The sequence below is a fragment of the Gloeophyllum trabeum genome, assembly GCF_000344685.1.
Source record: "Gloeophyllum trabeum ATCC 11539 unplaced genomic scaffold GLOTRscaffold_00003, whole genome shotgun sequence".
In the NCBI taxonomy this organism is placed as follows: domain Eukaryota; kingdom Fungi; phylum Basidiomycota; class Agaricomycetes; order Gloeophyllales; family Gloeophyllaceae; genus Gloeophyllum; species Gloeophyllum trabeum.
This window is the reverse complement of record NW_006920412.1, coordinates 970,939-998,185: the sequence shown is the minus strand read 5'-3', so window position 1 is coordinate 998,185 and position 27,247 is coordinate 970,939. Positions and strand designations below refer to the sequence as shown.

Sequence of the window (27,247 nt, the reverse complement as noted above, 5' to 3'; positions counted from 1 at the left end):
CGGATTACCCGAAAATGTTTCCACCAGGATTATTCCACTACTTGGACTTTGCCCTCCTCCAAAAAGTCCTGCCTGCTCGATGGTGCACCGAGCCCTGTTGATTCAAGAGGTCGCGGGCGCTATCCTGGACAATGTCCCCAAGAAGGACCTTGTGGCAGTCGCGCGCACTTGCCATGATCTGACCGACCTTGCCCTGGATCGTATATGGCATGAGATCCCTGACCTCCGAGTCCTCATCTCAGTACTTCCTGAGTCTCTCTTCAAACGACACTGGTTTAAACTGGTACGCAAATCCATTGTGATATGTCTGGTTGGAAGTTGCTGACCTGTCCGAAACGTCGCGATTTGTAGGTCTTGAGCAGAGAACTCCATCCCGCTGAATGGGAGAGGCTGCAATACTACATCCCTCGTATCACCAGTATAAAGCGCAAAGAATCGTCTAGCTCCGGCAAGCCGTACCCAGCATTCGGTGATAGCGTACTGGCGGTACTGGGCGCATCCAATCCTTTGAAACCGTTTCTTCCGAATCTCGTTCATCTGGATTGGTCGATTCATTATATCGATCTCGCGCACATGTGCATGTTTCTGGGACCCAGGGTGCAGGACCTGAGGTTCGGTCTCATGCAGCGCGAAGACTTCCTCCAAGATGTAACCATCTTGGAGGACGTCGCAGAAAAGTGCCCGTCCTTAAAACAGCTCCTATTGGGGGAAAATACAGCACATCCTGATTTTGTTCCCCACCTGTCCCGCTTCTTCTCGACGTGTCAAAACCTCGAAAGGTTGGATTATCGCACTGCCTCGCCGAACTCGGACGCCATATGCGCCCTTGCTGAACTTCCGTGCCTGCGTCAGCTTGAACTCCTTGTTTTCCATCCTCCCTACGAGCGGCCGGACTCTGAAGAGGCGATTCATAAGCTGCGCATGTTGCGGGACCGCAAAGCATTCCGCGCTTTAAAGTATTTCTGCCTGTACGCAGATTTACCTTCTTTGGGTTTCGTGGTGAACACCCTGCAGGCGCTGCAATCCTCTCCCTTGGAAGCTTTGCAAATTTGCGTCAATGGAACCGGGGAAGCCGATCCGAATGTACTACCCCCTGTGCCGATACGTTTCACCTTGCCCACTCTGCAGTGGTTGCATATCCGTTGCCTAACGTCAGCCTGGCGAAAGTATCTCTTCACGCCCAACGGACTCCCCTCGTTGCAGGAACTGGATTTCTACTATACCGAGAATGAGACAGAAGACATGAGATCACTTGTCGAGAGCATAGCTGTGGCTTGTTCGCGGTCGGTTCTCACATCGCTCAAGCTGGATATAGGCACCTGGAACGACCATAATGAATCCAGAGTGTCGTGGCTTGACGGGGACATCCCTTCCACAGTACTCTGGCCTTTCCTCGCCTTCGAGAACATGACTCATTTCCTCTTCACTGCCGACTGGCCGCTGCTTGACCCTCACGCCATGATACAAGGAATGGCTTCTAGCTGGAAAGAATTGAAGACATTCTATCTCATAGACGACCAGGAGCATTGGGATGAGAGGCCCGGTGCGACGTCCGTATGCCTAGCTATACTCGCATTGCACTGTAGGAAGCTAGAGACCATTTCGCTGCGCATTAATGCACTCGAGGAGCTTCCGATGGACCTGCTCGATACGATCCAACCCAACGAGAGTGTGAGGCTGGTCGACTTGGGAGATTCCCCCGGAACCGATTCTGTCGAGTTCCTGTCCTTCTTCCAGCGACTCTTCCCCAACGCCAGACGTGGTCACATCGAAGACCCGCGGAAGAGACGCCTTGTTTTCTATTATCCCCGAGTTCAACCGGTCCAATTCGCGGCATGAAGAACCTGCGACTCATGAACCTGATGAATACTTCCTGGCACGCGAGCAGGCGCAGGACACTTCAGATGCGGATGTCCACGGTCTTGCCATTTATTGTTGAGTGATACATGTCGGCAGCATAGACGGAGTTACGACCGTTGCCGTGTTACCCGTTGTATACCTAATGTAAGTCTACGTATTGATTAGGTCAGGCGGCATGGGCTATTCGCGTTTTCTTTCAAACCGAAGACAGGGATCAGATGCAGTACGGCAACTTGAGCCAATGAGGCTTCCGCTGAGCACGATTTGTCTGCCTTGAGGTTACCATGCTCTTAAAACTAGGCGCGGATCGACCGTCAATGTAGGGAACAAAGGAGTGGTCTATGCGCAGCCGCACAATGTTTCCAACACTTACCTTCCCATCTTGACCAAGGACTCGAAGCCATGCCCCATGGAGTCAGCGAAAACCACACCGTGCGCTGCATTTTCAGTACGGGACTCCGTCTTTATGTTGGCAGCTAAATGCCTTTGCATTCAGAGGGCATAGAGAACACGAGGGATCTCTTGGATGTGGCCCTTACCTGCCGTGTATTCACTGACACAGCGCTGGATCTCGTGTGGCGGGATTTGCCCAATCTCAGTATCCTTTTGTTGTCTACCTGCCAGAGGATTTATGGAAGATCCAGGATTATAATTGTCTGGTCAGTGTACAGTGACTTGTCGGCAGATGGAGGCGGGCACAGCTAATAATGCATCCTTTTCTACGTTTAGACCCTGCGTAGAGCTCCTGTTCTCTCTGACTGGAACAGATTCAAGCTGTATGCTCCACGAGTTCGGCAATTGAACGTTTCCTACTAATCGCGGCGGTCACTATATAGACCTGATCCCCCATCGGGGGTCGCTGAAAGCTTCCTAAAGGCCCTCTCTGTCTATTCTCCTGGGCCCGTATTCCCCAGTCTTTATCAGCTTCATCGGTCTTCCCTGCCGGTTCCTAACAAAGGTTTGAGTAGATTCGTTCCTGGCCTCAAGTCTGCGATATCTCCTACTTCCACTTGCCTTTCAACAGCGGAAGGATGTATTTGCCACGGATGCATTTATCTTGCCCTCCATCGCCCGCAAATGCCCCTCTCTAAAGCAGGTGGTTATCCTCGACCACGGTATTCCCCCGCAATTCCTGGGCAACCTTTCGCGCTTCTTCTCCATCTCTCGCAATCTCGAGAAGCTGGAATTCACTATGAACTCTCCGAGAATCGACGCGGTTCATACGCTCTCAGATTTGCCCCATCTTAATCATCCGGCAGTGAAGTTCTGGCCTTTCTCAAAGCCGCCCGTGCCACCCAATTCCCTGCATGGACACCCACCGCGACGCAAAACATTTCGATCGCTGAAGTACTTTCATTTCACAGGGCATTCATGGTTCTTGTTCTACTTAACAGATCCTCTCTATGATGGAGTCGTCGCCCTTAGAGGCGCTTCAGATCACCCTTGGAGGGTCTTCTGACCAGGAGGACGCGACTGATGAATCTTACATTGAGCCCCGGTCATTCGTTTGTCGGCTCGACAGTGTCCTGTGGTGCCACATCACTGGCTTGTCCGACTGGTCATGTGGCCACCTCTTGGAATCCCTGCGATTGCCAGCCGTGCAAGAGCTGAACATGTCATACTGCGCTGCTGACGCGGAGGATGTTGCGTAATTTGTGGCATGCGTGTCTACATCCTGCTACGGAGCCCCTGTGAAATCTCTCCGAATCTACGTGGATACACATAATGATCACATGGAATTGGACGTCGAGAACTGGGTGCACGATGTTATTCCGACCGCTGCATTGTGGCCTCTACTCAGCTTCAAGCAGGTCACAGATTTTCACGTTATGTTGGAATGGCCCGCGTTAGGCGAAGATGCCCTTGTGCAAGAAATGGCGTCTAGTTGGAAGGCTTTAACAAGGATGTTCTTCAGAGACAACGAGGAGCATTGGGAGTCGGTGCCGTTCATCACCGGCGCTGCACTCGTAAAACTAGCAGCCTCTTGCAGTCAATTGGAATCGGTATCCATCCGGGGTGATAAGTATCACATGCCGTATTCGCTGCCACAAACCGTCGACGATAGCTGCCGCAATGAAGCTGTCAAGGCCATCGACTTCAGGTCGACTTCCAAATGGCCCAACATCTTGAACCATCCATACATTCCGGTCGTTCAGAGTATGTTTCCAAATGCGAAACCAGGAGAAGTGAAGGAAGATGCGAATCATTTCTGGGTATTTTCGTACCCCAAGGCGGAGCTGTTCAGAGTGAGATTCTAGTGAGTGAATTCATACTGCTCCGGCGTCCAAGACGGTATAGGCCGATATCATATGTCATCTTAGGGACAAGGCACATGTCGATTCTACCTCTGAAACGGGATGAAAGCGACGCTGTTCTGAAGTAACCTTATAGTACAGAGATATCGAAAGCAGCCCATGCGCATAGATACGACAAGCGTATTTCAGTGCTAATGTCCAGTCCTCTGCGCCAAAAATCTCGAAACCTTTTTGGGGCCTTCGCTGCCCATCGTTGCTGAATCGCTTTGCCTTGAGCTGCTTGCAGACTCTCGTACTTGCGCAGACATGACGACAGGCGGGCGTTCCGGTCTACTTGTCGATGACGGCGAAGGGAAGGACGGCGATTCGACGGTCATTGACGACATCGTGGCTGATGGTGTTGCGGCACTCTGCTTCGGGCCAGGTTGGAACGACGGTGAGTCGATGACGGTAGGTTGGACGCAGCTAGCAGCATTGTTGGCGGAGGGTGATGGTGACACCGAAGTCGGGCCCGATCGCAACGGGATAGCACTGGAACTAACGACAGGCGACTAGTAGAAGTTAGACAAATGACTCCTCGCCACAAGCCAGGGACTTACAGTTAGCGGTCCCGCACCATCTAACGATGCCGGTTTACGACCCAAACTCGAGGACAACCGACCCGAGGAGGGCATATTACGCTCAACGATTGTCGAGCTAACAGCCGGGGCTTTGGGTGAGGATCGACCCGTGTTATTCACAGGCGTGGCGGGGGTACCGGGAGAGGACTCGGCAGGCGATTGGGCTTGAGCCGCCGCAAACGCAGAGCGAAACCTAGAGGTCTGAGGCCTGACCTTTGACACCGGGATGGCGTTCACGGACTCTCCCAACATAGATGACTCTCTGGAGTAGTCGACGGTGGAAGAGGGTCCCCCGGCACCAGAGGGCCCGGCGTTCGTCACTTGAGCCCGCTTGAGCATCTCCAGGACTTCCCGCATTTTCTCGTCTGCTTCGACATCACTTCCACTTTCTCCCTCCTCCCCACCTATCAGGTCTCCATTCTCTATCTTCCCGGTGCGTATCGCACGCTCAAGCTCCCTGGTCTGAGAAGCAGGAATAACCAACGCGCCTAGGGAGGTGGATGCCAGCATTGGATCAGACGAGGACAACGAAGAGACGTTGTGCGCTGCCTTGCGGTTCGCTTTGAAACGAGATATAGGCGGCTTCGGCGGCGGTGACGCAAGAGTCGCTTCCTGCGGTACCTCCTAAAAATACAGTGTTAATGATCGTACCAGCCCAAACCGAGTGCCGGGAGCAGGCTGACCGGTTGATCCCACTCATGTTCGCCCACATGGGTATGCGAGGTCATTGCCTTCTTAGCTTCCGCGCCAATAGTCGATCGCTTCTCATAGTATGCCAGGGCGATTTCACGATGGTGTTGAACAGTGTCTATATCGTACTCTTCGTCGAGCACGACGTCTTCATCAGAGCCGTCTGAGTCCGGTTCTGACTCAATAATGTCGCCCTCATCGGAGTCCGCTGGTACAGGTGAGCCGGGAACTGACTCGTCATCGGAATCCCCTTCGTCGGCAGCGTCATTTTTACCAAGGGGAGGCGGCGAGCGTAAAGCTGCGGGGAACCGTTCGACGACATTCATCTTCATAGTGCTGCTGTCGAGCTCTTTCTGAGTAGGCAGACCACGGCGGGGAGGCATTAATTTCGCGAGAGACACATCCCCGAGATCAGGTGCTGGCTCAGCGGGTGTGAGGCGCTTCGACTCGTCAGCATTGTGATCAGGTTTGTCCGCAAAGGTTACGCTCTTCCGCGGCCTAAGCGTCGTGGTCCTTTTCCTCTCCTCCGTTGCGCGGCGGTCTTCTTCGGCCTGCCTCCGCTTCTCCTGCTCCTCCCTTTCTTTGGCGTCTGCCATATTCCGCAGTAAGGCCTTCCCCATCTTTTTTTGCAACTCCCGAGCCGCTTTCAGCTTCTCCAGATCTGCCTTGGCGGCCTCCTTACGTTTCTCTAGCTCTTGTCTTCGCTGTTCCTCCTCCCTCTCAGCATCTCGCTCCTGCTCGGCACGCTCCTCTTCCTCCAACATGTCCAACAATCGGTCTCTCTCGCGTCGCCGTCGGTCTCGCTCGGCTGGCCCCAATGCCCACAGAGGTAGTAGATCAGGTTCTTCGTAGGGTACAGACTCCCCGGGTCCTTCGGTCGATGAGTTTGTGGGCTCATTAATATCCACAATTGGTAGACCTTCTTCATTCACAAGCTTTGGGTATTCAACGTGAATGAGTAAAGCTCGAGTAAGACACAACCAGGCGTACCTCACCCTTCTCGTTCCGACGGCCTGAGTTGTCCTCGATGTCTCCAAGAATTTGGCCTAGTTTATTCGACAATCTCTCAACCTGATCGGGCGTGAAACTGCCCCCATTTGCACCCTGACTGCTTTCTCCTGAAGAGAGAGAATTGAGGAACGCTTGTATAACTATCCATGATGTTAAGTCGCACACCCCAGCCTCGAACGGACAGGACACGGACCTTGACTCCTCCCTTCTTTCAGATTTTGTGTGGTCCCGGGAGCAGCCATGGTGATGCGACGCCGACAAGCAGACAGACAGGGGAGCTGCAGGAGTTTGGCTTCGCCGCAGACTAAGGCCAGTGTGACATTATCTAATCGTACTTGCTTGTGACATCAGTAACGCTTCACTTCAATTTCACTTTACGAGCGGAAACCTGCAGGCAGCCCTCGTCCTCAATTGCCATCTGCAATGGTCGTCGCACACTCGCAGCCCAGCACATCCACACCACCCAAGAAAAACCGTCGCTCGATAGCGAAGAAGAAGCATGCCAGGATCGCGCAGGAGGTCCCCGAGGCTGCGATGGCCGACGAGCAGGAACCCGCCACCCCGCAAAATGCTGCGCCTGAGGATGCAAATACTGGCGACGATGACTTGATGATTGACACGGACGCCCCCGATGTATCGAACCAAACCGCCGCACCCGTGTTCCCTCCATTACCTGCTGGAGCAGGAGACGGCCCTCTCAAGTCCGAGACAAGAAGGGTCCCGATTCCCCCACATCGCATGACACCGTTGAAGAAAGAGTGGATTAATGTTTTCGGTCCCTTGACGGAGATGCTTGGGCTGCAAGTGCGAATGAACGTGCAGCGGAGATGCGTGGAGATGCGGGTGCGTGCAATTCGCCAGTTCGACTGAGTTCTGTAAGCTGAAGTGCCCTGTAGACGTCAAAACATACAAAAGAAGTAGGTGCTCTGCAGAAGGGCGCAGACTTTGTCAAAGCTTTTGCATTAGGGTTTGATGTGAACGTATGATTCTCCTTTCCCTCTCATCACCTCCGTTCTTACGCGGTTCTACTGCAGGATGCCATCGCTCTCCTAAGGCTAGACGACCTATACCTTGACTCATTCGAGATCAAGGACGTCAAGAGCTTGCATGGGGACCATCTATCTCGTGCAATCGGTGAGTGCGGGCCGTTCCGTCGAGGAATGCCATCTGATGTCGTCGATAGGCCGTATAGCAGGGCACGACGGTAAGACGAAATTTACGATCGAGAATGCTAGCCGGACCAGGATCATACTTGCCGATACGTACGTCTTCATAGCGTGGAATCTGTATGTGTACTGTGACTCACCCTATAAACGCAGCAAAATCCATATCCTTGGTTCTTTCCAAAATATCAAAATCGCCAGGGATGCGATCGTATCTCTCATCCTCGGCTCTCCCCCAGGCAAGGTCTATGCTGGGCTACGGACCGTCGCGAGCAGGATGCGACAGAGAGCGTTGTAAATACTCGCCCTTCGCTAGAGCTGTCTCGTCTATTCTCTCCAGGCTTTGTCATGTTGTACGCTCGTATGATGGTGCATAGAGGATCTTCAACAGGAGTTGGTAACATGGTTGACTCCCGGATCTGTGCCAATAGTGATGGGCCCTAAGGATATAGCTTCGAGAGATACAACAAGGTCTGGGTATGTACATATTCTGCTAGTGAGTCTGGGTATAGAGTGGAACGAGAATCAACGCGAACGACGGTGGTATAGGCTGTTGCGACAAAACACGAGACGAAATGCGATTAGGAGATAGTAGCCGACTATTCGGCGCCGTCCCCTTTCTCTTCCTTGCCTTTGTCGTACTGATCCACAATTGTCTTACTCAACATGCTAGTTCGAAGACCGATGGGTGTAAGCGAGACTCTGCAAATATGTAGAGACAGGGCATACCTTTCCATGGCCTTCTCGTCAACCGCGGGACCCTTGCCGTCACCTACCAGGACGCGCAAACCAGTAGTGGGGATACCATCGACAACGAGATACAGCCATCCAGGTCCGGGCGGGTACACGTTCGCATTCGGGGGCGCCGTAATGGTCAAGGTCTTCCTATCGTCGACTGACAACGAGGCAGCCAAGTAAACTAGTCTGGAGTTCGCGTGTACGGCGTGCGTGATGTATCCCAGGTCCATCAGGGCAACTGTATCCATTTGTCAAATTTTGGAAAAGGAAGGGCTGATTTGACAAAGACCATACCTCGAATGTCTGGGCTGTGCGCAGCGTTTTGCTGCAACTTCACCTCCATATGTAGGGACTGCCCGTAACCTAGTAAGCGGGGAGCTGCACTGACCCATTCGGGTCGTCCAACGAGCATATACGGAGGCTTGAGCCATTCCACCCTGTATTCCGTACCGTACTCGACTTCGCTCCTGTCGAGGTTCGGATTACTCCCGGCAATCATGATGTCTCCATTCGGAGTCAACGTAGCCACTGAATGGTATAGCCTAGGAATGTCACTGGTCGGTAAACCTGCCGAGGAGAACCGCTGCCCGTTAGAAGCCCCAGGCCTGTACAAGACGGGAGTGAAGGCAGGATTGTCAGCGTTGGAAGCCCCTACTTGATGCACGACATTGCCATAGCCAGAGATACCAGTACCAGCACCGTTGACTATTAGAACGTCTCCAGTGGGCAACAGAACAGCGTCAGGCATGGTTCGCGCTTGAGGCATCTGCTCTACTTGCCAGCCTGCCGAGATGCCTGCGTCCGTGAGGACCATCCGAACGCATTGGGCCGACGCCGGATCCTGAGATGAGATCTCATAGCCGGGCTTTCTGTCGTCGACGGTGGACCCCCCACAAAGTAAGACCTCAGGCGTGTAGCCATTGTCAGGCGATAGAGGAAGGAGTAGCCCAGTACCAGCCATAGGATAAGTCACGCGTACTCCGTTGGGAATCTGAGGCAGCCTGCGCTCCTGGTTGTTCTGCCAGTCATAGATCATCGCGTCTTGATTAGCCGCCATAAAGACTTTACCATCAGGAAGGAGAAATGCTATGGGAAACAGATTCGAGTTTAGAGTATCCACGAGAAACTGCATATGAACAGGCATCCCGTTAGAACCGTGGATGGATTTCGGAGGCCAATATTCGACAGTAGGATTGTTCACGGTAGCGTTGTTAATCCATCCACCTTTCTTGGCGCCGCCGATAATCATAGCGCTGCCGTCTTGCAGGCGGATGACAGTGTTGTACCACCGGGGGCTAGCCATACGAATTCGGGCATGGTCCTCATAGATCTCGCATGCATCGCCAGTACTGGACTCGCAGGGTTCGAAAATGCGGATAGCCTGAAGCCCGTCAGCGTCCCCGAAGTCCGCCGCTGAAGTGTGATCTTCGACTACAGGATTGCCGCCCACGTTGATCAAGGTTCCGTTGCTTAAGAAAGTACCGCCAGCGCAGAAAGAGTTGGATTGCACGTTCAAGGGCTTGATGGCATGAGTGTTGAGGTTGTAGAGAGCGGCCCAAGCTGGATGTCCAGATACAGTCAGTGGGTTATGCTCGACCTTGTCCACAATGATCGCATGAGTTGGAGAAATGATAGACAGTTGCATAGCATGTACGCCAGTAGAGCCTTTTTGTTCAAGTGACCATGCATCGGCGGTAGTGGCCTCGGCAAGGTCCGCCGCCTTCCGCGAATCCGACGTGGGCAGAGAGTGTATGGACGAAGCCGAGTGTCCCCGGATCGCCTTAGTACCATACGTAACCACAAAGGCGTCAACATCAAGAATACCCTTCTTCTGGGATCCGCGTCGTTTACCAGTGTTGACAACCTTGAGGTGATGCCTTCCGAAAGGCAAGTCGTACTTCCAGAACAGTCGCTGCTGTTTCATAGGCGCTTCACTGTAGTTGTCGACAGTCTGGACCTTTTCCCCATCGATGTAGACGTCCGCGATACCGTGACTATCGTCCATGTTACCGAACCATTCAACGCCAGTACCAGTGAAGGTGAAGGTGACAGCTGCCTTGGGATGCGAGGTCGAGCGAACAGTATTATGGACATAGGCGGGCGAAAATGACTCTTTCCAATTGCCTGAGTAGTGAACGAATGGTGAAGATGAATCATAGCTTTTGGTCCCAGGTGCAACATAGTAAGGTGTGAAATCGCTGGGTGTCGTCGATCCGGGCGTAGTATGGCCATTCCATGCTGAGTGCTTCGAGCCTCCCACAGATAGAATGTTCAGAGCCAGGAGAAAGACGCAGGAGATACCGCGAACCATCCAGCCTGAGTACTATGCAAGAAGAGGAAAGGAATGATAACCGACGCGACGCGAACGCTTCAACTTAATCAAGTTAATGAACCACGTCTCGGCAGGCACGTGACCGCGACGGCAGAGTTGCCACGACTCGTCCATAATAAAATACATTTGTCTGTACAAGCAAGATGCCTACCCGTGGATGAGCACCGCGATATACCTGACTTGACAGCCAAAAGGAGCAACCTCACCCATCCTAGCTGACCTTCCAATGGCCCTTGTAGTTGTTGAACAGCCCGATCGTATCGTCCGCGCCGTTCATGGGCCCGCTACACCCTATGCTGACCTCCTTCTCTTCCGTAGCGCCGTTCCTAACAATTCCCCCTCCACCCTTTCCCTCAATGGCACCGATATCTCCGTGCTTAAGCTTAGCTTTGGCGTTATCCGCGCGCAGGCTCTCCAGATGCTGCAGATATACCTCATCCACACCACCAGTGACGTACTCCCCGGTGAACACAGAGCAATCGAACTGCTCGATCACTGGGTTGAACTGGCGCACCGAAGATATAAGATCAGGGAGGGTCTGGAAGATGACCAGGTCTGCCCCGATTTGGGCCGCTATCTCGTCCTCGTTGCGCTCGTGGGCGACAAGCTCAACTCGTGAAGGCATGTCGATACCGTACACGTTTGAGTATCTGTTTAGGCACGTATAAGAATATTGAGAGAATCTGGATTCGACATTACTGACCGAATAGGAGGCGCGCAACTTGCTACGATGACCTTCTTGGCACCCACATCTTTAGCCATCTGGATGATCTCTTTCGATGTCGTGCCTCGAACGATAGAGTCTGAACCATGGATGTCAGTTATCAGCTGTGCGACATAGATAGCGGCTTACCATCGACGATTAGAACGTTCTTGTCGACGAACTCCAACGCCATGGCGTTCAACTTCCGTCGGACGTTCTTTTTCCTGAATGTCCTGTCAACAAATATGTCAATAGAAGAAAGTAATCGAATCACCTCATTTGTTGCCCAGGCATAATAAACGTTCGTCCCACATAACGGTTCTTTATGAACCCCTCCCGATACGGTAACTGTAGCTTCTGCGCAAGATTCAGCGCCGCTACTCGCGACGTATCAGGAACCTTGATCCCCTCAATGTCAGGTTCGCACCAATCCCGGGGCCTGTTGAACGTACAGGGATGACCACATCCACAGACAGATTCCTTTCATGCAGCACACGTTTGACTTCGTCAGCAAGTGCATCGCCCATCGCCATGCGGCTCCTGTACACGCTGACACCATCTAGCACAGAGTCTGGTCGAGCGAAGTAGACGTATTCGAAGATGTCGGGGGCAAATATGGCAGGAGGAGAGACCTGCCGCCTCGATAAGGATGACCGAGTGATTATAATGGCTTCACCTGGGTAGACAGAGACACTTAGTCAGAGCAGGGGAAACAAGCCTTTCAGCCTACCTGGTCCGACGTCCTGCCATTCACCAAAGCCGCTGGCATCCGCCACAACGCTTTCGCTGGCGAATAAATAGTCTCGGCCATTACCAGATTTCCTAGTAGCCATGCCCACGGGTCGTATACCATTAGGGTCCCTGAAGGCAATAATGCCGAATCCAGCTAACATCGCTACGCAAGCGTATGCCCCTTTGACTTGCTGCATAAGACCGCCAATGGCTGTGAAGATATCGTCTTCATTTATACGGAACTTCCCCGTTTGCTGGAGGTTGTTGGCGAATATGTTAAGTAATAATTCAGAGTCGGACGAAGTGTTTATGTGACGATGCGCTTCCGCGTCCATGAAACGGAGCAACGATTCGGTGTTGATTAGATTTCCATTCTGCAAGCGTTCAGCTCGTACAGGGGGGGCGGACCTGTAATGTCTCCACTCACATGGGCAAATACAATACCATACGGCGAATTTACATAGAATGGCTGGGCCTCGGCATGAGAAGAGCTTCCAGCGGTGGGGTACCGGACTGAGTTCAGTCTCTCAGTCAGCACGGTCCTGCGATACCAACACCCGGCTGTCTTACTTACCATGTCCGACGCCCATCCCACCGACCAAAGTGGAGATGGAGTTCGAGTCGAATACGTCGCGGACCATTCCGTTCCCCTTGCACTGGAAGAAACGTCCCTTGGGCCCGCAAGTGACAATACCGCACGCATCTTGACCTCTATGTTGCAGGAGCGCCAGGCCCTCGCAGATCTCGGGGGCACAGTCTATGCTGGGATCGTGCAAAAGCAGACCGAGTATGCCACACACTGGAAGAAGTGGAGGACACTGAGTACTTTTATGGTAAGAGAGGTCTCCGACTCACTTTCGACCAAGCAAGTTCAAGTCTAGGATAAAAATTATGGATGCAACGAAGACAATGAAGGCCCCGTGCGAGGGTTACGTCCGTGGCAAGGACGAACGTGCGCTGCCTGCTTGGCTATAGCGTAAGAAGGCGTAGGAGCGTTCGAAACTTTTCTGAAGGGAGCCATAACGAGCAAATTTTGTAGTCAATCTTATCGGTCCGATTTACGATGAAGATAAGCTTGCCGTCGGGAATCCGGCTTCAGATCGAGGTGAACATCGGGCATCCAACAGACCACGGTACCGGTGGTGAGGCCGGTGAGGGAGGGCGATACACTCTCATCACAATTCGGACGGTTTCACAAGTCTGAGCAGTAAATCCCAAAAATATTTTATTGCTACAATACGCGGTTGAACGCGGTAATTACCATTTTATAAGGACCTAGTAATCATCTAAGAAAACACAGTACGCGGTGCTGGACAACCGAGTAGTGACAGTAGATGCATAAAATGTCGTGCAGCACTGCGTGGCAGCTAGTGGGGGTGTAAAGGCGGCAGAGGGATTGGGGTATCTCGGGAGAATGCGGTGGGGTCATGCGATGCGTAATAATGATAGTGGAAGGATGAACTTCCGATGCAATATTGGAATGCCGTTAGATGCGAGCAGATATTTTGTAGCATGGTGCAAATGAACCAGCTCAAAGGGCGAGCTTCTTGGGCTTCTCCCAAGAGTACTCGGGGTTGCCTAGGAACGAGTCAGCGTCGTACTCCCAACTAAAGTGGGCCATGGACACATACCGAAGTGGCCGTAAGAGGCAGTCTTAAGGTACTGGGGCTTCTGCAGGTTGAGCTCCTTGACGATGACACCTGGACGCAGGTCGAAGTTCTTCCTAATAACCTCTACGAGCTCCTCATCCGACTTCTTGCCCGTGCCGTACGTGTCAACGTAGACAGACAACGGCTCGGCAACACCGATGGCGTACGACAACTGCACGAGGCAGCGACGAGCAAGACCGCCAGCAACGATGGACTTGGCAATCCACCGAGCAGTGTAGGCGGCAGATCGGTCGACTTTCGACCAGTCCTTGCCGGAGAAGGCGCCTCCACCGTGTGCACCCCAGCCACCGTAAGTGTCCACGATGATCTTACGACCAGTCAGACCCGCATCACCCTGGGGACCACCAATGACGAAGCGGCCGGAGGGTTGGATCTGCAAGTGGAATAAGGTAAGACTCTATACGCAGATGCGAAAATGTGCACGTACGTGGTAGACGGTCTTGTCGTCCAAGAGGTGGGCGGGGATGACCGCCTTGATGATCTTCTCCTTAATTTCCTTGCGCAGCTCCTCGGTGGAAATCTCCTCAGCGTGCTGGGTGGAGATAACGATGGTGTCCACGCGAAGAGGGATCGTGGCACCGTTGTCCTTCTTGTACTCAATGGTAACTTGAGTCTTAGAGTCGGGGCGCAGCCACGGGAGGAGACCGGAGTTGCGGGCAGCAGTCATCGCCGCGTTAAGCTTGTGCGCAAGCATGATGGTGAGGGGCATGTACTCCTCGGTCTCGTCGGTCGCATAACCGAACATAATACCCTGGTCACCGGCACCGATGTTCTCCAGCGAACCGTGGTCGAGACCCTGGGCGATATCGGGCGACTGCTGCTCAATGGCGACGAGGATGTTGCAGGTCTTGTAGTCGAAGCCCTTCGACGAGTCGTCGTAGCCGATCTTCTTGATCGTCTCACGGATGACTTTCTGGTAGTCGATGCTTGCTTTGGTGGTGATCTCACCGAACACCATGATCATGCCAGTCTTCGACGCGGTCTCGCAAGCAACCTTGGAGAAGGGGTCCTGCGCCAGGCAGGCATCGAGCTGCACAACACACGAGGTCAGTAAAGTACGTCTCTAGTCGTAGAGCAGTTCAAGCAACTCACGATGGCATCCGAGACTTGGTCACAAATTTTGTCTGCACGACCTCAGATTACAGCCAGGAAAAAATCGGATGAGATCGACGTACCAGGGTGTCCCTCACCGACGGACTCGGACGTGAAAAGGAAGTGGCCGGGTGCGAGAGCTGCGTGCGCCATTGTCTAGGATGGAGAACAGAAGGACGGCGAGCGAGGATGTAGGGGCGATAGGAAGGGGGGATAAGGACAGCCTGGGGAAGAGCTCAGTCCTCTTCAAGCTTGCTCAAATACATTTACGCGTGGAAGCACGGCTTATCTCAGCTAATTATCACGCCATTCGCCGGACCCGTTTAAACTTCCCTTCCCGAGTTAGTAGTGCCATCGTGTAAATACGCTGTTCGGTACAATCGGGCCTCCAGGAGGCGGTCTAATACAGAGCTAACGGCATAACCGTGTGTACAACCGCAGGGCATTGAAGGAAATAAGAACACTATGTGCTACAGAATCCCAACACCCAGTGGATCAATATTTTCTGGTCGACGCTCGGCTGGAGGCGTGGGTTGTGAGCGATCGGTTTGGGTGGCCTTGCTGGGAGAATCATTGGCAGAGGACGTTTGTGTGACCGGGACGGGGGGAGAAACCTCTTTAGGCAAACCCAATATCGAGGACCGCCCAGGGTCAATTGGCTTCGGGTGGGAAACTGTGGGATCGTGAGGAAGTCCAGAAGGTGTAGCCCCGAATGGTACTTCCTTGAGGAGGGGCGCGTGAGATGGGGACTGAGACCGTCCAGTGTTCCACGGATTGTCGAGGAAAAGGGAGGGCATCGTGGGTTTATCTCTTGCGGTATCCCAAGGATTGGACGAAGCAACGGTATAAGACGACGGAGCGCGTGAGGTCGAGGGGGATGAATCTTCACCCCAGGGACTGTTCAGCTGGTCTCGACTCTTGAGTTCTCCTGCATTCACACCTGACTCGCCATCATCGGTGGATGCCGCGAGAGACTTGCTAAGATCTCTCGCCACGCCATCATACGCGCCCTGCACGGCTGTCAAGGCTGCAGTAGCATTTGATGAGAGTTTGCCCCAGACGGACCGGACACCACCAGCCCAGTCAGGTGGGCGTCGAGGAGATGTAGGCGCTCGCCTTGGATTCGGTGAAGGCACTCGCTGAGGCGCACCAGTAGTACGCATTGAGAATTCCGAAGAAGATCCTGAAGCCGCACTTGCTTCGTTGAGTGTCATTTGCGACAACTCAGGGAGTGATGATGACAAAGGCGACGGCACTGCAGCCTGGGGTGCTGACTGGCTGATTAGTTCGGACGTTGAGCCTGGTGGTTGAGACGAAGGAAGAATAGGCGCAGGTGTACCAGCGGGTGATGGCGGTAAAGAAACAGCAGCAGGGGTTATAGAAGCAGGGTCTTCGTCGGATGTCTCTATCGGACCCAGCATCTCCACTCCACGCGCTTGGCTCGTTACGACTCTGCCATTCATCTCTTCGTCTGTGCGTCCATACAGCTGGTACCAGAACCGGACATCTTTAGGATTAGGGAACAAGACGCCCATGTCGGCTTTCGATGGATCATCCAGCGTTGGATCGTAGTCCGGATTGAGGTTCTTCTCCCTCTCCTCTGGCGAGTTGAAGAAATCCCAGACACTGACGGTGCGCTCGCAAGGCGGCAGCCCACCATCCCCGACGCGTCGTTCGCGTTCAGAGTTGAAGAGAAAAGTCCCAAACTGGCATGAATACAGGTGATAGTGCAGCTGTCGGAGGAACCGCTCGTTGAACTCGAACCGCTCCGGGAACTGTCGCTGGATCTGCCGAACGGCCTCCAGGAATTGGTGAAAAACGGGACTGGTCTCCTTGATATCAGCCTGCGAAGCGAACCGCTTCTGCACCGACGCAAAGAACGCTTGGGCAGCCTCCGCACCCCCACCCGCACCGGTATTCTCCACGGGGGCCACAAAGAACTTCTCCGACGATAAATGGCCGCACCGGTCCAAGAACTTGTGGCCAAACGACACCCAGTCCTTCTCCACGAGTATCTCGAACCCTCTCATCGTCCTGTAGAACGGGTCCAAGCACAGCTGCGCAAGAGCCGACAGCTGCGACGTGCGGTCCCACCCGTCCGAGCAGTGTATCAGCACATGCGACGAGTTCACATGCACGTTGCGCACGATCAACAGCGTCCCCTCCATAATCGCCGAAATATGCCTCAACCACCCGCTCCTTCTCAGCGCCTGCCGATCCAGAATCGCAAGCGGCTCGCGCTCCCCGGGCAAATCCCCGCTGACGCTCGCCGCGAGCACGTCCGTCTCGCGCAGCGCCTCGACGACCTTCGCGAGCGAGTCGCGCATCGTGTGGATGTGGTCGATGCCGAGGTACGCCTTGCGCGCGTCCTTGTAGTGGTCCATGTTCTCCGAGCCCGCGCCCTTGGCCGTGTTCGCCATCGCGTTCGTCGTCGGGCGCGCGTCCACGATCAGGTTCGTCGTCGTCGCGCCGTACACGGGCCCCGCCGCCACGCGCGACTCGGGCGCCCAGTGCGACTGGAAGGTCGCCTCGACGAGCTTCTCGTCCTGCACCGAGCGGCTCTGCGTGAGCCCGACCATCGGCTGGCTCGAGCGGGTGATGCTGCCCTGCGTAGAGGCACTAAACCCCTCAAACCCCTGGCATGTACCAGAAAGCACTCACAAAATTCGCCCAATGCAGATACGTCAACGTCGGGATCCGCGCCTTGCTCCTATACTTGCCCGCATACTGCAGCGTCGCGTCGCTGATCTTCGTCGGCACGACGAGGCGCGCGGGGTACGTCGGGCAGAACTGTCAACTGGCGGTTATTCGTGAAATGGCCGGCCGCGACGGGGCGCGCGCACGCACGCTGTAGTCCCGGTTGAGCTCCGTGAAGCGCCACGCCTTCGAGCGGCTGCCGACGCCCATGCGCCCGAACTCCTCGCGCGGCGAGTAGAGCGTCCACCCGTTGTTCGTTGGGAAGGGCGGGTTGGGGGTGTAGAAGAACGCGTAGAGCTGCTCGACGGAGGCTAGTAGATACCACATTACTCCCGCTGTGCACAATGATAGAGATACATGTACACTCACTGATAACCGTGAGCTCCTTCACGCTCTCGAACACATCCACCGCCACACTCTCCCTATCGAACACGAGCGAGAACGTCTCGAACGTCCGGCAGCGGAACGTGATCGGGCAGCGCCCCTGCAGCGTCTGCGGCAGGCGCGTCACGAGCGATATCAGCGGGTACGGGACCTACGTATCCCCCACGCAGGGAAGAGCCATCAGCGCATATCGCTAAGAAGTGGATGGAGGGGACTCGCCCACATCTCCTCCTCGCCTTCATCCTCGTATCGGAATATGAGATGGTGCGCGGTCAGGTGGAGCGAGCCCGAGCCGACCTTGCCCCCTTTGCAGCAGAGGACATTCTGGACCTGGTAATAGTTAGATATCTGTAGGTAGGTCTAACGAGGAACGAACCTTGGTTACACGGATGGCGTCCATGAGATGTGGTGTTGTGGACGCGGGCTTGAGATGCGTAATGCCGGCGCCTACCTCCTAATAGCGCTCTTTGTTCTATTTCGAGATCACTGCGTCCAACTGACGAGTGTTATGTACAACAGATACTTGCGATTCCTTTCGGTCCTCACACTTTGAGCTCACACCCACAAACCAATAGTTCGCAGTCAACAGCCAAGCAACCCGGTCGCATCAGCTAGCATATCGCCCTCAGCAGTAGATTACACAACACGGAAAACAACCAATCGAAAAGAAACAGTCCAGTCCAGAGTCCTCTCTCTTCACCACCCGATGTCATTCCCCTACAACAGCAACCCCGCCGCCAACCCAACAACCGCGAGCGCGCCCGCCGACGTGCCCGCGACACGGCGCGCGCCGTTCGCCTTGTCCGTCGCGCTCTGCGCGGCGGCGGCGGCGCTCCCGCTCGCGGTGGTGCCCGAGGCAGAGGGCGTGCCCGTCGAGGCGGTCGAGTTGGACGCTGTCGACGCCATCGCGGCCGCCTGGAACTTCTCGAAGCTCTTGTCCGCCGTCGGGTTCACGGCGAACACCATGCCCTTCTGGCAGTGACTGAAATTCTCGCTTAGTATGATGGAAGCACGATCGGGCGGGGGAAGGGAAGGCTCACCCGGTCTGCTTGCAGTAGAACCAGAGCGGGGCGCTGGCGTTGGTCATGGTGAAGCTCCACTGCGGGAAGGCGGTGGTGTTGGCGGGCACGGGCGCGTAGCCCGAGTCGATGCCCATCGTCGGCGTCGTCATCTGCTCGCACGGGTTCGCGAACGTCGACTGCGTGACGGTGTGGTTCTTCGATTGGCTGGACGGATGGAAGAGCGCGCTGAGTTGATGACTTGTAAACCGAGTGGGGATGGGATGGCACTCACAATTGGAAGGCGATGGTGTCCCCAACGGCGGCGGTCACACTGTTCGCCCACATGTTAGGATCCCGATCTCTTATCCCAGAAGTAGACACTAACCTGGTGGGGTTGAAAGTGAGCGAGTTGTTCCCGCCAACGACGACGGTGATCGTCTGTTGCGCCGACACAGCGGCGACGGAGAGGAGACCAGCGAGGACAGCAGAGAACATCATCTTGTCTTGACTTGAACGAGGGAAGAGCGAACGAAGGAGGCGAGCTACAAGCTACAGAGACAGGTCTTTTCGAAAGGGGGTTGCGAGGCTAAGGGCAATAAACCAGACGAGACTGTGCGCCCATTGTCAGCACTACACGAATGAGAGAGAAAGAGGAGCGGACGCACCCTGCTCGTAGATGCGACGAAGAACGGGGCGGAGGCGAAGGGCGAAGGGGTGGGCACTGCGACGCGCCTGTCAAATCTTATATCCCCTCCAGACGTGTCCTTGGCAACCCGCTGCGCGCGCTGATTGGCCCAAGATTCCACGCATCCCGAGTGTGGTCCGCGGTCAGGGACGACGGTCTCCGGCTCCCGGGAGCCGTGAGATGCGAATGCCTTTGCACCCGTACGCGAAAGACTGCAAGTACATACGAATAAATTCCCCAACCGATATGCATCAAGACATACGATCGCAATCATGATGGTGCCCCCAGTCCAAGTGATCCTGAACCTCCGGAAAAGGCTCCGGCGCTGGCGTCCACACCGACCAATCACGTCCCTCCCTCCCCGAGATCGCCTTGACCTCCTCCAGTTACCATCATGGCTTCCGCGCTCAGATTACGCTCGCTCGCCCTCCGCCCCCTCCAAGCCAGAGCCTTCCACGTCACCCCGCGCGCCCTCGAGCACTTCCTCGACGCCGACAAAGAGGTCAGTCAGCTACGCCCCCTGGCCCCTCCCCGAACGCGCGCTGACGATCCCAGCCCAGACATTCGCCCGCGTGACCTCCAAGGAGCACACCAAAGACCGCGTCGTCCTCGTCGACTTTTACGCCGAGTGCGCGCGTCTCGCCTCCCTCCCCTCCCGCTCCCGACGTACTCACCCCACGCCCCCCGCGCAGCTGGTGCGGCCCCTGCAAACAGCTCTCCCCCCTCCTCGAACAGCTCACCTCCTCCCCCTCGCTCACCTCCGGGAGCGGCCGCCCCGTCGACCTCGTCACCGTCGACGTCGACGCCGAGCCCGAACTGTCCATGCAATACAAGGTATGCGCCCACCGATGCACCCCTCCCGTCCAAATTGTCGCGCAAGGTAGTGACACCCGGAGCGTAGGTCTCCTCGATCCCGACAGTCGTCGCGTTCAAGGACGGCGAGAAAGCGGGCCAGTTCGTCGGCGCGCTCCCCGAGCCCGCGATCAAGAAGTTCCTCGGCGGACTATAGCACCGCTCGCGCACCTCTCTACCACCGCACACGTCCCGAGCCTGGATATGATGCAATATGATGTGTATTGCTCGATTCGATGTAGTACTAGCATGCAGTCCAGACAACAACTGCCCGTAACGAGAACGAGAACGCGAGAGAGATATAGAGGTTTACACTATCCACAATCAAAACAAGGAGTCGAGAACCAACAACAACCGACGCAAGCATAAATGTAACGCAGAACGCAAAGGAGGGACGCTATGTACGCGGGTGAGATGATAGATGGGAACAACAGACACGGACGCCAGCGGGGAGGAACGATGCGAGAACAAGGCAGAATACGATGCGCGATAACTGAATGGGAAGAGGAGAAACAAAGTAAAGTCCGTCCGCCCTCCCACGTCCTGACGACCCCAGGAGGAAGCGAAGATAAGATTGCACATGCGGTGATGTGTGTGGCGGCGGCAAGTGGAAGTGGGAGCAGGGAGGGGGGGGGAAGGCAGGCGGACGGGGCAGGGACAGGGATCACTGTATGACACAGCACTTGCCCCCGTTTTGCGGGGCGTACGGGTCCTCGTGCTTGCCCACGGGCCCCCACACGCTCGGGACGAGGTGGTCCTTCGTCGTCTTGCAGTACCGGATCAGACTGCCCCGCGCCGTCCGCATCAGCATCACGAATGGAATGCGAAGGGAGGAAGAAACGCACCTGGCGCTGGCCTCGCTGACCCGTATCCGCGGGCGCGCGAGGTCCTCCCGAAGCCGCTGGTTGTGCTCCATCAGGCGGCGCAGCTTGAGCTCGGACATGGACTGCTTATGCCGGCGGGTGTCCATGGTGGTGGTGGGGTGGGTGTGTTTGCGGACTGAGGGCGGCGGGCAGAGGGTAGACGAGCGTGAGCAACCGCCGGAAATAGAGTGACGAACGGCGGGGAACCCACCTCGGGCGGTTACGCTTTACTTTGCTTCCGACCTGACCAACCGACTTGAGTGTGATGGATTCAAAGGTGTGCGCAAGGCCGAATGCAACAAAGAAACGGATCGCGAGCGCGGGACGGGGAGGAGGGGACGAGAGAAAAGCAGGGCGACGGCGAGACGTGGAAATCGAGCAGAACAGATCATTTCGAAGCGACCGCCCGGGGTGCCTCGGCGCTGCCCGTGGGAGCGTGGTGTGGCTGTGCCCAGGTACTCTGGCCAAGGCCGACTGTAACTTACGCTGCGAATGTGGTTCGTCGTTTCGTTGTGGGCGGGTTCAAGGAATCGAGTGTTATATGCGGTGTGCTTCAACTGTGTCTGGCGAGAAGTTTAAAGGTGCAGTTGGCCTGCTACGACTCGGATCTGGCCGTCAGACTTGAACAGTGTCCTGTTGTACTCGTCCCACAACGCGAGTGAAGGCCCACTGCGTGTTACTATACGTACGCACCCTGATCCGCCCCGGACGACTTGACACCCGCTGCATTCGAGAAACCCGCCCTGCCCCCACCTCAACATGAACGCATTCGCCACCTCGCTCGGCGCCGTCCTCCGCCTCCAACAGCTCCCCGCGCACCTGCCCACCATCCTCCTCTCCTTCCTCTTCTTCACCGCCGTGCAGTCCCTCCTCGGGCCCTGGTCCTGGCGCCTCCTCGGCAAGGAGCGCGAATGGGCCGCCATCACCGCAGCTGACCCCTCCCTAGCCCACCGAAAACGCAAGGAGCTGCATAACTGGTGCGCCCTACCCGCCTCCCTTTCCGCTCGCCCAAGCCCTGACCCGCGCAGGTCCACCCACGTCACCTCCCTCACGCACTCCCTCCTCATCCTCCCGCTCGCCTTCTCCCGCCTCCACCTCCCCGCGCTCGCCGCCGACCCCGCGTTTGGCTGGGCCCACGGCGTCGGGCCCGTCCTCGCCGTCGCGTGCGGGTACTTCCTCTGGGACGCCCTCGACAGCATCTTGTATTTCCAGGACGTCGGCTTCGTCGTGCACGGTGCGTCTTTCCTTGTTCCGCGATGCTGGTCGTGCTGACCGTGGGCAGGCCTCGCGTGTCTGGCGATATACGCCATGGCCTTCGTACGTCCTCCCCCCCTCCCCCCTGGCCTTGCTGACCGCCCAGTAGAAACCCTTCCTCGCATACTACGGCCCGCGCTTCCTCCTCTGGGAACTGTACGCCCCTCCCCCCCTCCCCCTCCCCCTCCCCTCTAACCCCCCCCTCAGGAGCACCCCCTTCCTCAACATCCACTACTTCCTCGACAAACTATCCCTCACCGGCTCGCGCTGGCAGCTGCTCAACGGCGCGTCCCTCCTCGGCGCCTTCTTCGGCGCGCGCATCGTCTACGGCGGGGTCATGGTGCGCTCCCCCCTCCTCCAATATCTATCATGCTGATGTGCGGGCTGGGTGCAGTCGGTCGAGTTCTTCCGCACGCTGCGTGCGGTCGCGGACGCCCTCCCTACGTCTTTCCTCGTCGTGTACGGCGTAGGAAATGTCGTGCTGAACCTCCTCAACTGGGTCTGGTGCGTCTGCTCCTACTTGACGATCCATGCATAGATCACGGCTGATGCGTCCACTCGCGCGCGCGTAGGTTCTTTAAAATGATCTCTGCCCTCCGCCGCCGATTCCAAAACCCCGAGCGCGCGCCGCGGAACGCCGTCAAGGTGCCGCAGCTGCAGAATGGTGGGGTGCCCAAAAAGGACGAGTAGAAGCTATTATGGCTCTTGCGTGGTTTACCTGCGTGAGGATAGGATGCGAATGTTTCCTCGATTTGCGGTATAGACAAAAAGTAGAAGTACATATACTTTTGCGCCGCCGTCCTCCGAGTCTCGTACCCCGACGCTTTGCACGGAGGCGTACGATCCAACGCACTGACCTCGACCCATCAGCACGCATGCTCCTTCTCGCCGTCTCCTCGGCAAGGCTGCCGCAGGGCCACCACCCCCCCTGCGCGTGCCCCTCCCCCTAGACCTGTGCCGACACCTATACCTCCTCGCCCGCCTTGACGAACGCCGCCCGGACCAGCCCGCTCACGCGGCGCTCCCACGCGACGAGGTTGACGCGCCGCGTCACCTGCGTGCGCAGCTTCGGCGCGGGCGTGTGCAGCAGCGTGTGGATGTACGCGAACGCGAGCGCGTCGAGCGGGGTCGGGGACCTACGCACGATGACGTTAGCACAAGCCTTCCCATACGCAAGCGGATATCCTGTAGCAAAAGAGACGGGGCAGGGCGAGGGAGGAAAGAAAGGGAAGGAAAGAGCAAACACGCACGCAGACCCGAGGAACCACTTGTCCCCGCCGAGCCGCTCGCTCAGCGCGCCCACCGCCTCGGCGTACCGCGTCTCCAGCTCCGCCGCGGGCACGCGCGCGCCGTACGGCGGCAGCAGCGAGGACACGCCCGTCAGCGGCGCCGGCGGCGGCGCGAGCGTCGCGGCCAGCGAGGACACGCGCGCGGTCGTCGACGCGGGGTGGAACGTCTGCGCGGCAATGAATACGCGGTGAGTATAAATGATGGGAGGCGAACGCACGATGAGCGCGGCGTGCACGGTCCCCTCGAGCAGCGCGACCCACGCGCGGCTCTCGTCCCTCGCCGCCTCGTCTCTATACCCCTCCGCCCCCTCCCCTCCCCTCTCCCTCTCCACCCACGCGGGTATCAAATGCGCCGGAATCAACTCGCCCCCCTCGCCCCCCTTCCCCCCTTCCCCTCGAGCCCCAGCGCAACCGGCACCCACACACTCGGCAGCCGCCCGCCCACGCCGCCCGCCGCGGCGACGTCCCACCTTACGCGCACGCGCTCGACGCCGCGCAGCGCGACGTGCGCCTGCCACTTGAGGCACTCGACGTCCGCGCTCAGGAGGTTGTGCTCCGGGTCCGCCAGGGGCGCGTGGATCCACATCGTGGGCTGCGCGGGGTCGTGCAGGCTGTTGCTGCGCGGGGGCGGGATGGCCGGGTAGGTGTGCAGCGGGAAGGAGGCGAGGAAGGTGCGCAGGGGGGCCGGGAGGGTGAGCAGGGAGGTGGTGGTTGTGGACATGGTGGTGTGTAGTGCCTGGGGTTAGGGTTCGGAGGACGAGGCGGGGAAACCCGCTACAGAAAGCTCAGGCTGCCCTATCTACTTACAATCATCTCGCTGCGAATTGTGGGGCTATTAACAACACATAGGGCTTCTAAATTTTGCTACACAGGATATTATACAGATAGACATGTACAGTAAACAGTTATCGGAAGGGCGTGGCATGAGCTGAATACATTGCAGAGCACGACCAGAAGAGCAAGAGTAGCCGAGAGCAAGACACAGGGAGCAACAAGATCAGTAGAGGATAGTCACAACCAGCAACAGACATCAGAGCTTCTCCAGTAGGCCCTTGAGCACCTTCTCCTTGGTTTTGGCGGCGTTGCCGGTGTCCTTGAAGACTTCCTTGCTCTTGTTCTCTAAGGCGTTGATCGTCCGGTCCACAGTAGCCGGAAGAGACCGTAGGTCCGCGCAGGCACGATCGGCTTCGTCAGTAGAGCATACGCACGAGCGGTCAGTTGCTGCCGATATCACTGGACATGCAAAAAGCGAGAATGTACCGCTCTCGTCCACAAGTTTCTGGAAGTCTGAGAAGATGCGGTCGCGTCGAACATAGGCCGCCTTCAACTGAGTAAGTAAGTCCTTGATCTTCGTCTACGAGGCTTCGTATCAGCACGACCTCTGCGTGACCGCAATACAACGCCCAACCTGATGTTTGACATACACCTCCTTGAGGTCCTCCTCGTCTTGTATGCACATACCTTCCACTTTCTTGCTGGCCTCGTTGAACGCGAGCAGTCCCTTACCGTACTCGACGTCGATATTGCCTTCTATGATTTTGTGTGCTTCCTTGACGCGCTTCGTAGCCGGGACCAGGGTTTGAACGAGATCCTGCTTGAGTATAGTGCCTTGCGCAGTCATCGGGGCCTTCAGCTGCTCCGCAAGAGCAATAAGGTCGGAGTCGGACGAAGAAGGAGATCTGTGAATGTCGTATGAGGGTCAAGATAGGTTGCGCGTTCCGCGCATATACCCACTCTTCTTGGAGCATCGCGACAAGAGTGGTCTCTTCGTCCCAGTCAAACTCGTCTTCCTCGTCGGATCCTTCAGATTCTTCGTCTTCATGTTGCTGCCCGAAGTCACGGTAGATGTCGAACATAGACTGCTCTTCCTCCCCTCGTTTCTTCGTGGACAGGTTGAAAGGCTCACGATCCTTCTTGACCTTCGAGACGCGGACAGCGCTAGGAGGGAAAGGCTTCGGCTTGACCTGACCTGTCTTGTGCGCGAGAGGGGAACGTTGCTCAAATCTTATCCCTGCAGATGAACGTGATGCGCCTGATTCAAACAAAGCCTAACTACGGCAGTTGTACCTGATTTCTTGGGAGACCGACACGATCTTGCCTTTGAGGGAGTCGCCTTTTCCACATATTGCGTGTAAAACCGCGCCATCTTCAATCCCTTTGCGAGGTACAAGCTGACCAGATAAAGCGGAAGTAAACGAGCACCCCTTTGCAGAGCAAGTCCAGGCAAGGCCGGCCGCGGCGGAAGATACGCCAAATAGGATTTTCAGAGTCCGACGGATTCGATTCGTTCTGGGACCGACCCGCGCCAGTCCTTTCCAGCTCCCCCAGCGCTAGCTAGATAATTGCCCCCTTCCGTCCCCTTTCTCGTTTGTTCTCCTTGTCAAGGTGCGTGCGCTGTTCCTGGGCGTCGACACGCGCGGCGGGCACTGACTGTGCGATCGCCAGCAGGAGGCGGCCTTTCTTTTCCAGCCCCGTGCAAGTTGTTCTCCTTGGGCTCGATTGCCTCGCTTTCGACGCTGTAACTCCTATATCATATTCTTCGCCCAACATGAACTCTCGACCCCACAAGCAGTCGATGTCCGAGCTGAAGTTGAGGAGGTTGACGGAACACAACCAGCGTTTGCGGGAGGATCTGGCGCGGCCACGGATACGGGTTAGTGAGGCGAGTGCCAGGTGTGTGACTTTTGTCCCTCCTCTTCTCTGCTGAGCTGGTGTTGACGCGGCACTCCAGCTTAATTCGTTATTGCAAGACAACAAAGGATCTGCTTGTACGTATGACGGTCTCCGCGCTGTCCCGTTTGCCCTTGACGTTGCTCTCTTGCATTTACTCACGTTCTCCGTTAGGTACCTTCAGTATGGGGTCCAGTCGGCAAGGGTGAAGACCCATACGCACCTCCAGCGCAGGGTTGCAACTGCACAATCATGTGAATATGCTCTCCCCCATAGACCCTATGCGTCCCGTCTGCACATCACTCCTCCCTCCGCGGCGCCGGACTCGGAAGGGCAAGGACGGGCAAAATTCATACCGCCGTACATATCATCGGCACCGCTATCACCATGCTGGCTGGGAGGGGTATCTCGTATCATTATGGAAGTATTTTCGTCCGCGGACGCACCACGCTCGTTTGCTTCTCCTCTCGGCCTGGCCGAGCCATTGCCCTTGTTTTTAGACTCGCTTATATCCTTTTATCATCCTCATCTCATCTCTCTCAACACTGCTCTCTGCTTTTGTTGCTGGCTACCTGCGGACGCAGGCTAGTTTCGCGGCGGTTCTCGGTCTCTGGAGTACACATTCAGTTCTCTGTATAATGGTCGGCACCGTGGTCCGGTGTATTACATGTGTCCATAATTGCAGC

General features: G+C 56.2%; 14 protein-coding genes across 14 annotated transcripts; 5 read left to right on the top strand and 9 right to left on the bottom strand.

The window, feature by feature from the left end:
* Positions 1–79: 79 nt before the first annotated feature.
* On the top strand, positions 80–1,970 carry GLOTRDRAFT_136802 (uncharacterized protein; the record flags this gene model as incomplete). The annotated part of the gene is made up of 2 exons (XM_007865104.1): positions 80–283; positions 352–1,970. 2 exons carry the CDS (start codon positions 80–82, stop codon positions 1,837–1,839), a joined length of 1,692 nt encoding a protein of 563 aa, XP_007863295.1. The 3' UTR covers positions 1,840–1,970.
* Positions 1,971–4,040: 2,070 nt separating this feature from the next.
* On the bottom strand, positions 4,041–6,678 carry GLOTRDRAFT_136801 (uncharacterized protein; the record flags this gene model as incomplete). The annotated part of the gene is made up of 6 exons (XM_007865103.1): positions 4,041–4,117; positions 4,182–4,666; positions 4,715–5,359; positions 5,419–6,360; positions 6,416–6,576; positions 6,630–6,678. 5 exons carry the CDS (start codon positions 6,676–6,678, stop codon positions 4,307–4,309), a joined length of 2,157 nt encoding a protein of 718 aa, XP_007863294.1. The 3' UTR covers positions 4,041–4,117; positions 4,182–4,306.
* Positions 6,679–7,045: 367 nt separating this feature from the next.
* GLOTRDRAFT_35691 (uncharacterized protein) lies at positions 7,046–7,897 on the top strand (the record flags this gene model as incomplete). Its single annotated transcript, XM_007864654.1, has 5 exons — positions 7,046–7,279; positions 7,333–7,416; positions 7,471–7,570; positions 7,620–7,698; positions 7,756–7,897. 5 exons carry the CDS (start codon positions 7,046–7,048, stop codon positions 7,895–7,897), a joined length of 639 nt encoding a protein of 212 aa, XP_007862845.1.
* A 301-nt stretch (positions 7,898–8,198) lies between these two features.
* GLOTRDRAFT_35436 (copper radical oxidase) lies at positions 8,199–10,648 on the bottom strand (the record flags this gene model as incomplete). Its single annotated transcript, XM_007864640.1, has 3 exons — positions 8,199–8,268; positions 8,329–8,575; positions 8,632–10,648. 3 exons carry the CDS (start codon positions 10,646–10,648, stop codon positions 8,199–8,201), a joined length of 2,334 nt encoding a protein of 777 aa, XP_007862831.1.
* A 49-nt stretch (positions 10,649–10,697) lies between these two features.
* Positions 10,698–13,128, bottom strand: GLOTRDRAFT_71958 (amidophosphoribosyltransferase). Its single transcript, XM_007865102.1, has 9 exons — positions 12,960–13,128; positions 12,679–12,903; positions 12,532–12,617; positions 12,103–12,478; positions 11,825–12,048; positions 11,647–11,771; positions 11,523–11,596; positions 11,373–11,472; positions 10,698–11,319 (listed from the first exon to the last, which is right to left on the bottom strand). Coding segments are annotated over exons 1-9 (1,650 nt in total). The 5' UTR covers positions 12,961–13,128; the 3' UTR covers positions 10,698–10,880.
* A 183-nt stretch (positions 13,129–13,311) lies between these two features.
* On the bottom strand, positions 13,312–15,050 carry GLOTRDRAFT_56521 (methionine adenosyltransferase). Its single transcript, XM_007864819.1, has 5 exons — positions 14,950–15,050; positions 14,867–14,898; positions 14,202–14,804; positions 13,736–14,147; positions 13,312–13,682 (listed from the first exon to the last, which is right to left on the bottom strand). Exons 1-5 carry the CDS (start codon positions 15,017–15,019, stop codon positions 13,636–13,638), a joined length of 1,164 nt encoding a protein of 387 aa, XP_007863010.1. The 5' UTR covers positions 15,020–15,050; the 3' UTR covers positions 13,312–13,635.
* A 248-nt stretch (positions 15,051–15,298) lies between these two features.
* GLOTRDRAFT_114539 (phosphotyrosine protein phosphatases II) lies at positions 15,299–18,347 on the bottom strand (the record flags this gene model as incomplete). The annotated part of the gene is made up of 6 exons (XM_007865101.1): positions 15,299–17,472; positions 17,528–17,656; positions 17,714–17,874; positions 17,933–17,985; positions 18,171–18,277; positions 18,324–18,347. The coding sequence occupies 6 exons, from the start codon at positions 18,345–18,347 to the stop codon at positions 15,337–15,339; spliced, it is 2,610 nt and encodes an 869-aa protein (XP_007863292.1). The 3' UTR covers positions 15,299–15,336.
* A 512-nt stretch (positions 18,348–18,859) lies between these two features.
* Positions 18,860–19,281, bottom strand: GLOTRDRAFT_21379 (uncharacterized protein; the record flags this gene model as incomplete). The annotated part of the gene is made up of 3 exons (XM_007864612.1): positions 18,860–18,929; positions 18,988–19,173; positions 19,241–19,281. Coding segments are annotated over 3 exons (297 nt in total), but the record flags the coding sequence as incomplete, so codon positions are not given.
* A 746-nt stretch (positions 19,282–20,027) lies between these two features.
* Positions 20,028–20,642, top strand: GLOTRDRAFT_103950 (thioredoxin-like protein; the record flags this gene model as incomplete). The annotated part of the gene is made up of 4 exons (XM_007865100.1): positions 20,028–20,135; positions 20,194–20,261; positions 20,326–20,467; positions 20,535–20,642. The coding sequence occupies 4 exons, from the start codon at positions 20,028–20,030 to the stop codon at positions 20,640–20,642; spliced, it is 426 nt and encodes a 141-aa protein (XP_007863291.1).
* A 507-nt stretch (positions 20,643–21,149) lies between these two features.
* GLOTRDRAFT_36314 (G-protein gamma subunit) lies at positions 21,150–21,455 on the bottom strand (the record flags this gene model as incomplete). The annotated part of the gene is made up of 2 exons (XM_007864704.1): positions 21,150–21,270; positions 21,331–21,455. The coding sequence occupies 2 exons, from the start codon at positions 21,453–21,455 to the stop codon at positions 21,150–21,152; spliced, it is 246 nt and encodes an 81-aa protein (XP_007862895.1).
* Positions 21,456–21,836: 381 nt separating this feature from the next.
* GLOTRDRAFT_136795 (DUF887-domain-containing protein) lies at positions 21,837–23,292 on the top strand (the record flags this gene model as incomplete). Its single annotated transcript, XM_007865099.1, has 7 exons — positions 21,837–22,325; positions 22,377–22,582; positions 22,631–22,665; positions 22,712–22,758; positions 22,810–22,942; positions 22,997–23,106; positions 23,175–23,292. Exons 1-7 carry the CDS (start codon positions 22,108–22,110, stop codon positions 23,290–23,292), a joined length of 867 nt encoding a protein of 288 aa, XP_007863290.1. The 5' UTR covers positions 21,837–22,107.
* A 274-nt stretch (positions 23,293–23,566) lies between these two features.
* Positions 23,567–24,612, bottom strand: GLOTRDRAFT_103948 (uncharacterized protein; the record flags this gene model as incomplete). The annotated part of the gene is made up of 4 exons (XM_007865098.1): positions 23,567–23,738; positions 23,853–24,058; positions 24,110–24,271; positions 24,304–24,612. 4 exons carry the CDS (start codon positions 24,610–24,612, stop codon positions 23,567–23,569), a joined length of 849 nt encoding a protein of 282 aa, XP_007863289.1.
* A 309-nt stretch (positions 24,613–24,921) lies between these two features.
* On the bottom strand, positions 24,922–26,037 carry GLOTRDRAFT_126474 (uncharacterized protein; the record flags this gene model as incomplete). The annotated part of the gene is made up of 5 exons (XM_007865097.1): positions 24,922–25,076; positions 25,152–25,245; positions 25,300–25,570; positions 25,626–25,902; positions 25,959–26,037. The coding sequence occupies 5 exons, from the start codon at positions 26,035–26,037 to the stop codon at positions 24,922–24,924; spliced, it is 876 nt and encodes a 291-aa protein (XP_007863288.1).
* Positions 26,038–26,439: 402 nt separating this feature from the next.
* Positions 26,440–26,819, top strand: GLOTRDRAFT_103947 (G-protein gamma subunit; the record flags this gene model as incomplete). The annotated part of the gene is made up of 3 exons (XM_007865096.1): positions 26,440–26,564; positions 26,623–26,659; positions 26,736–26,819. The coding sequence occupies 3 exons, from the start codon at positions 26,440–26,442 to the stop codon at positions 26,817–26,819; spliced, it is 246 nt and encodes an 81-aa protein (XP_007863287.1).
* Positions 26,820–27,247: the final 428 nt, after the last annotated feature.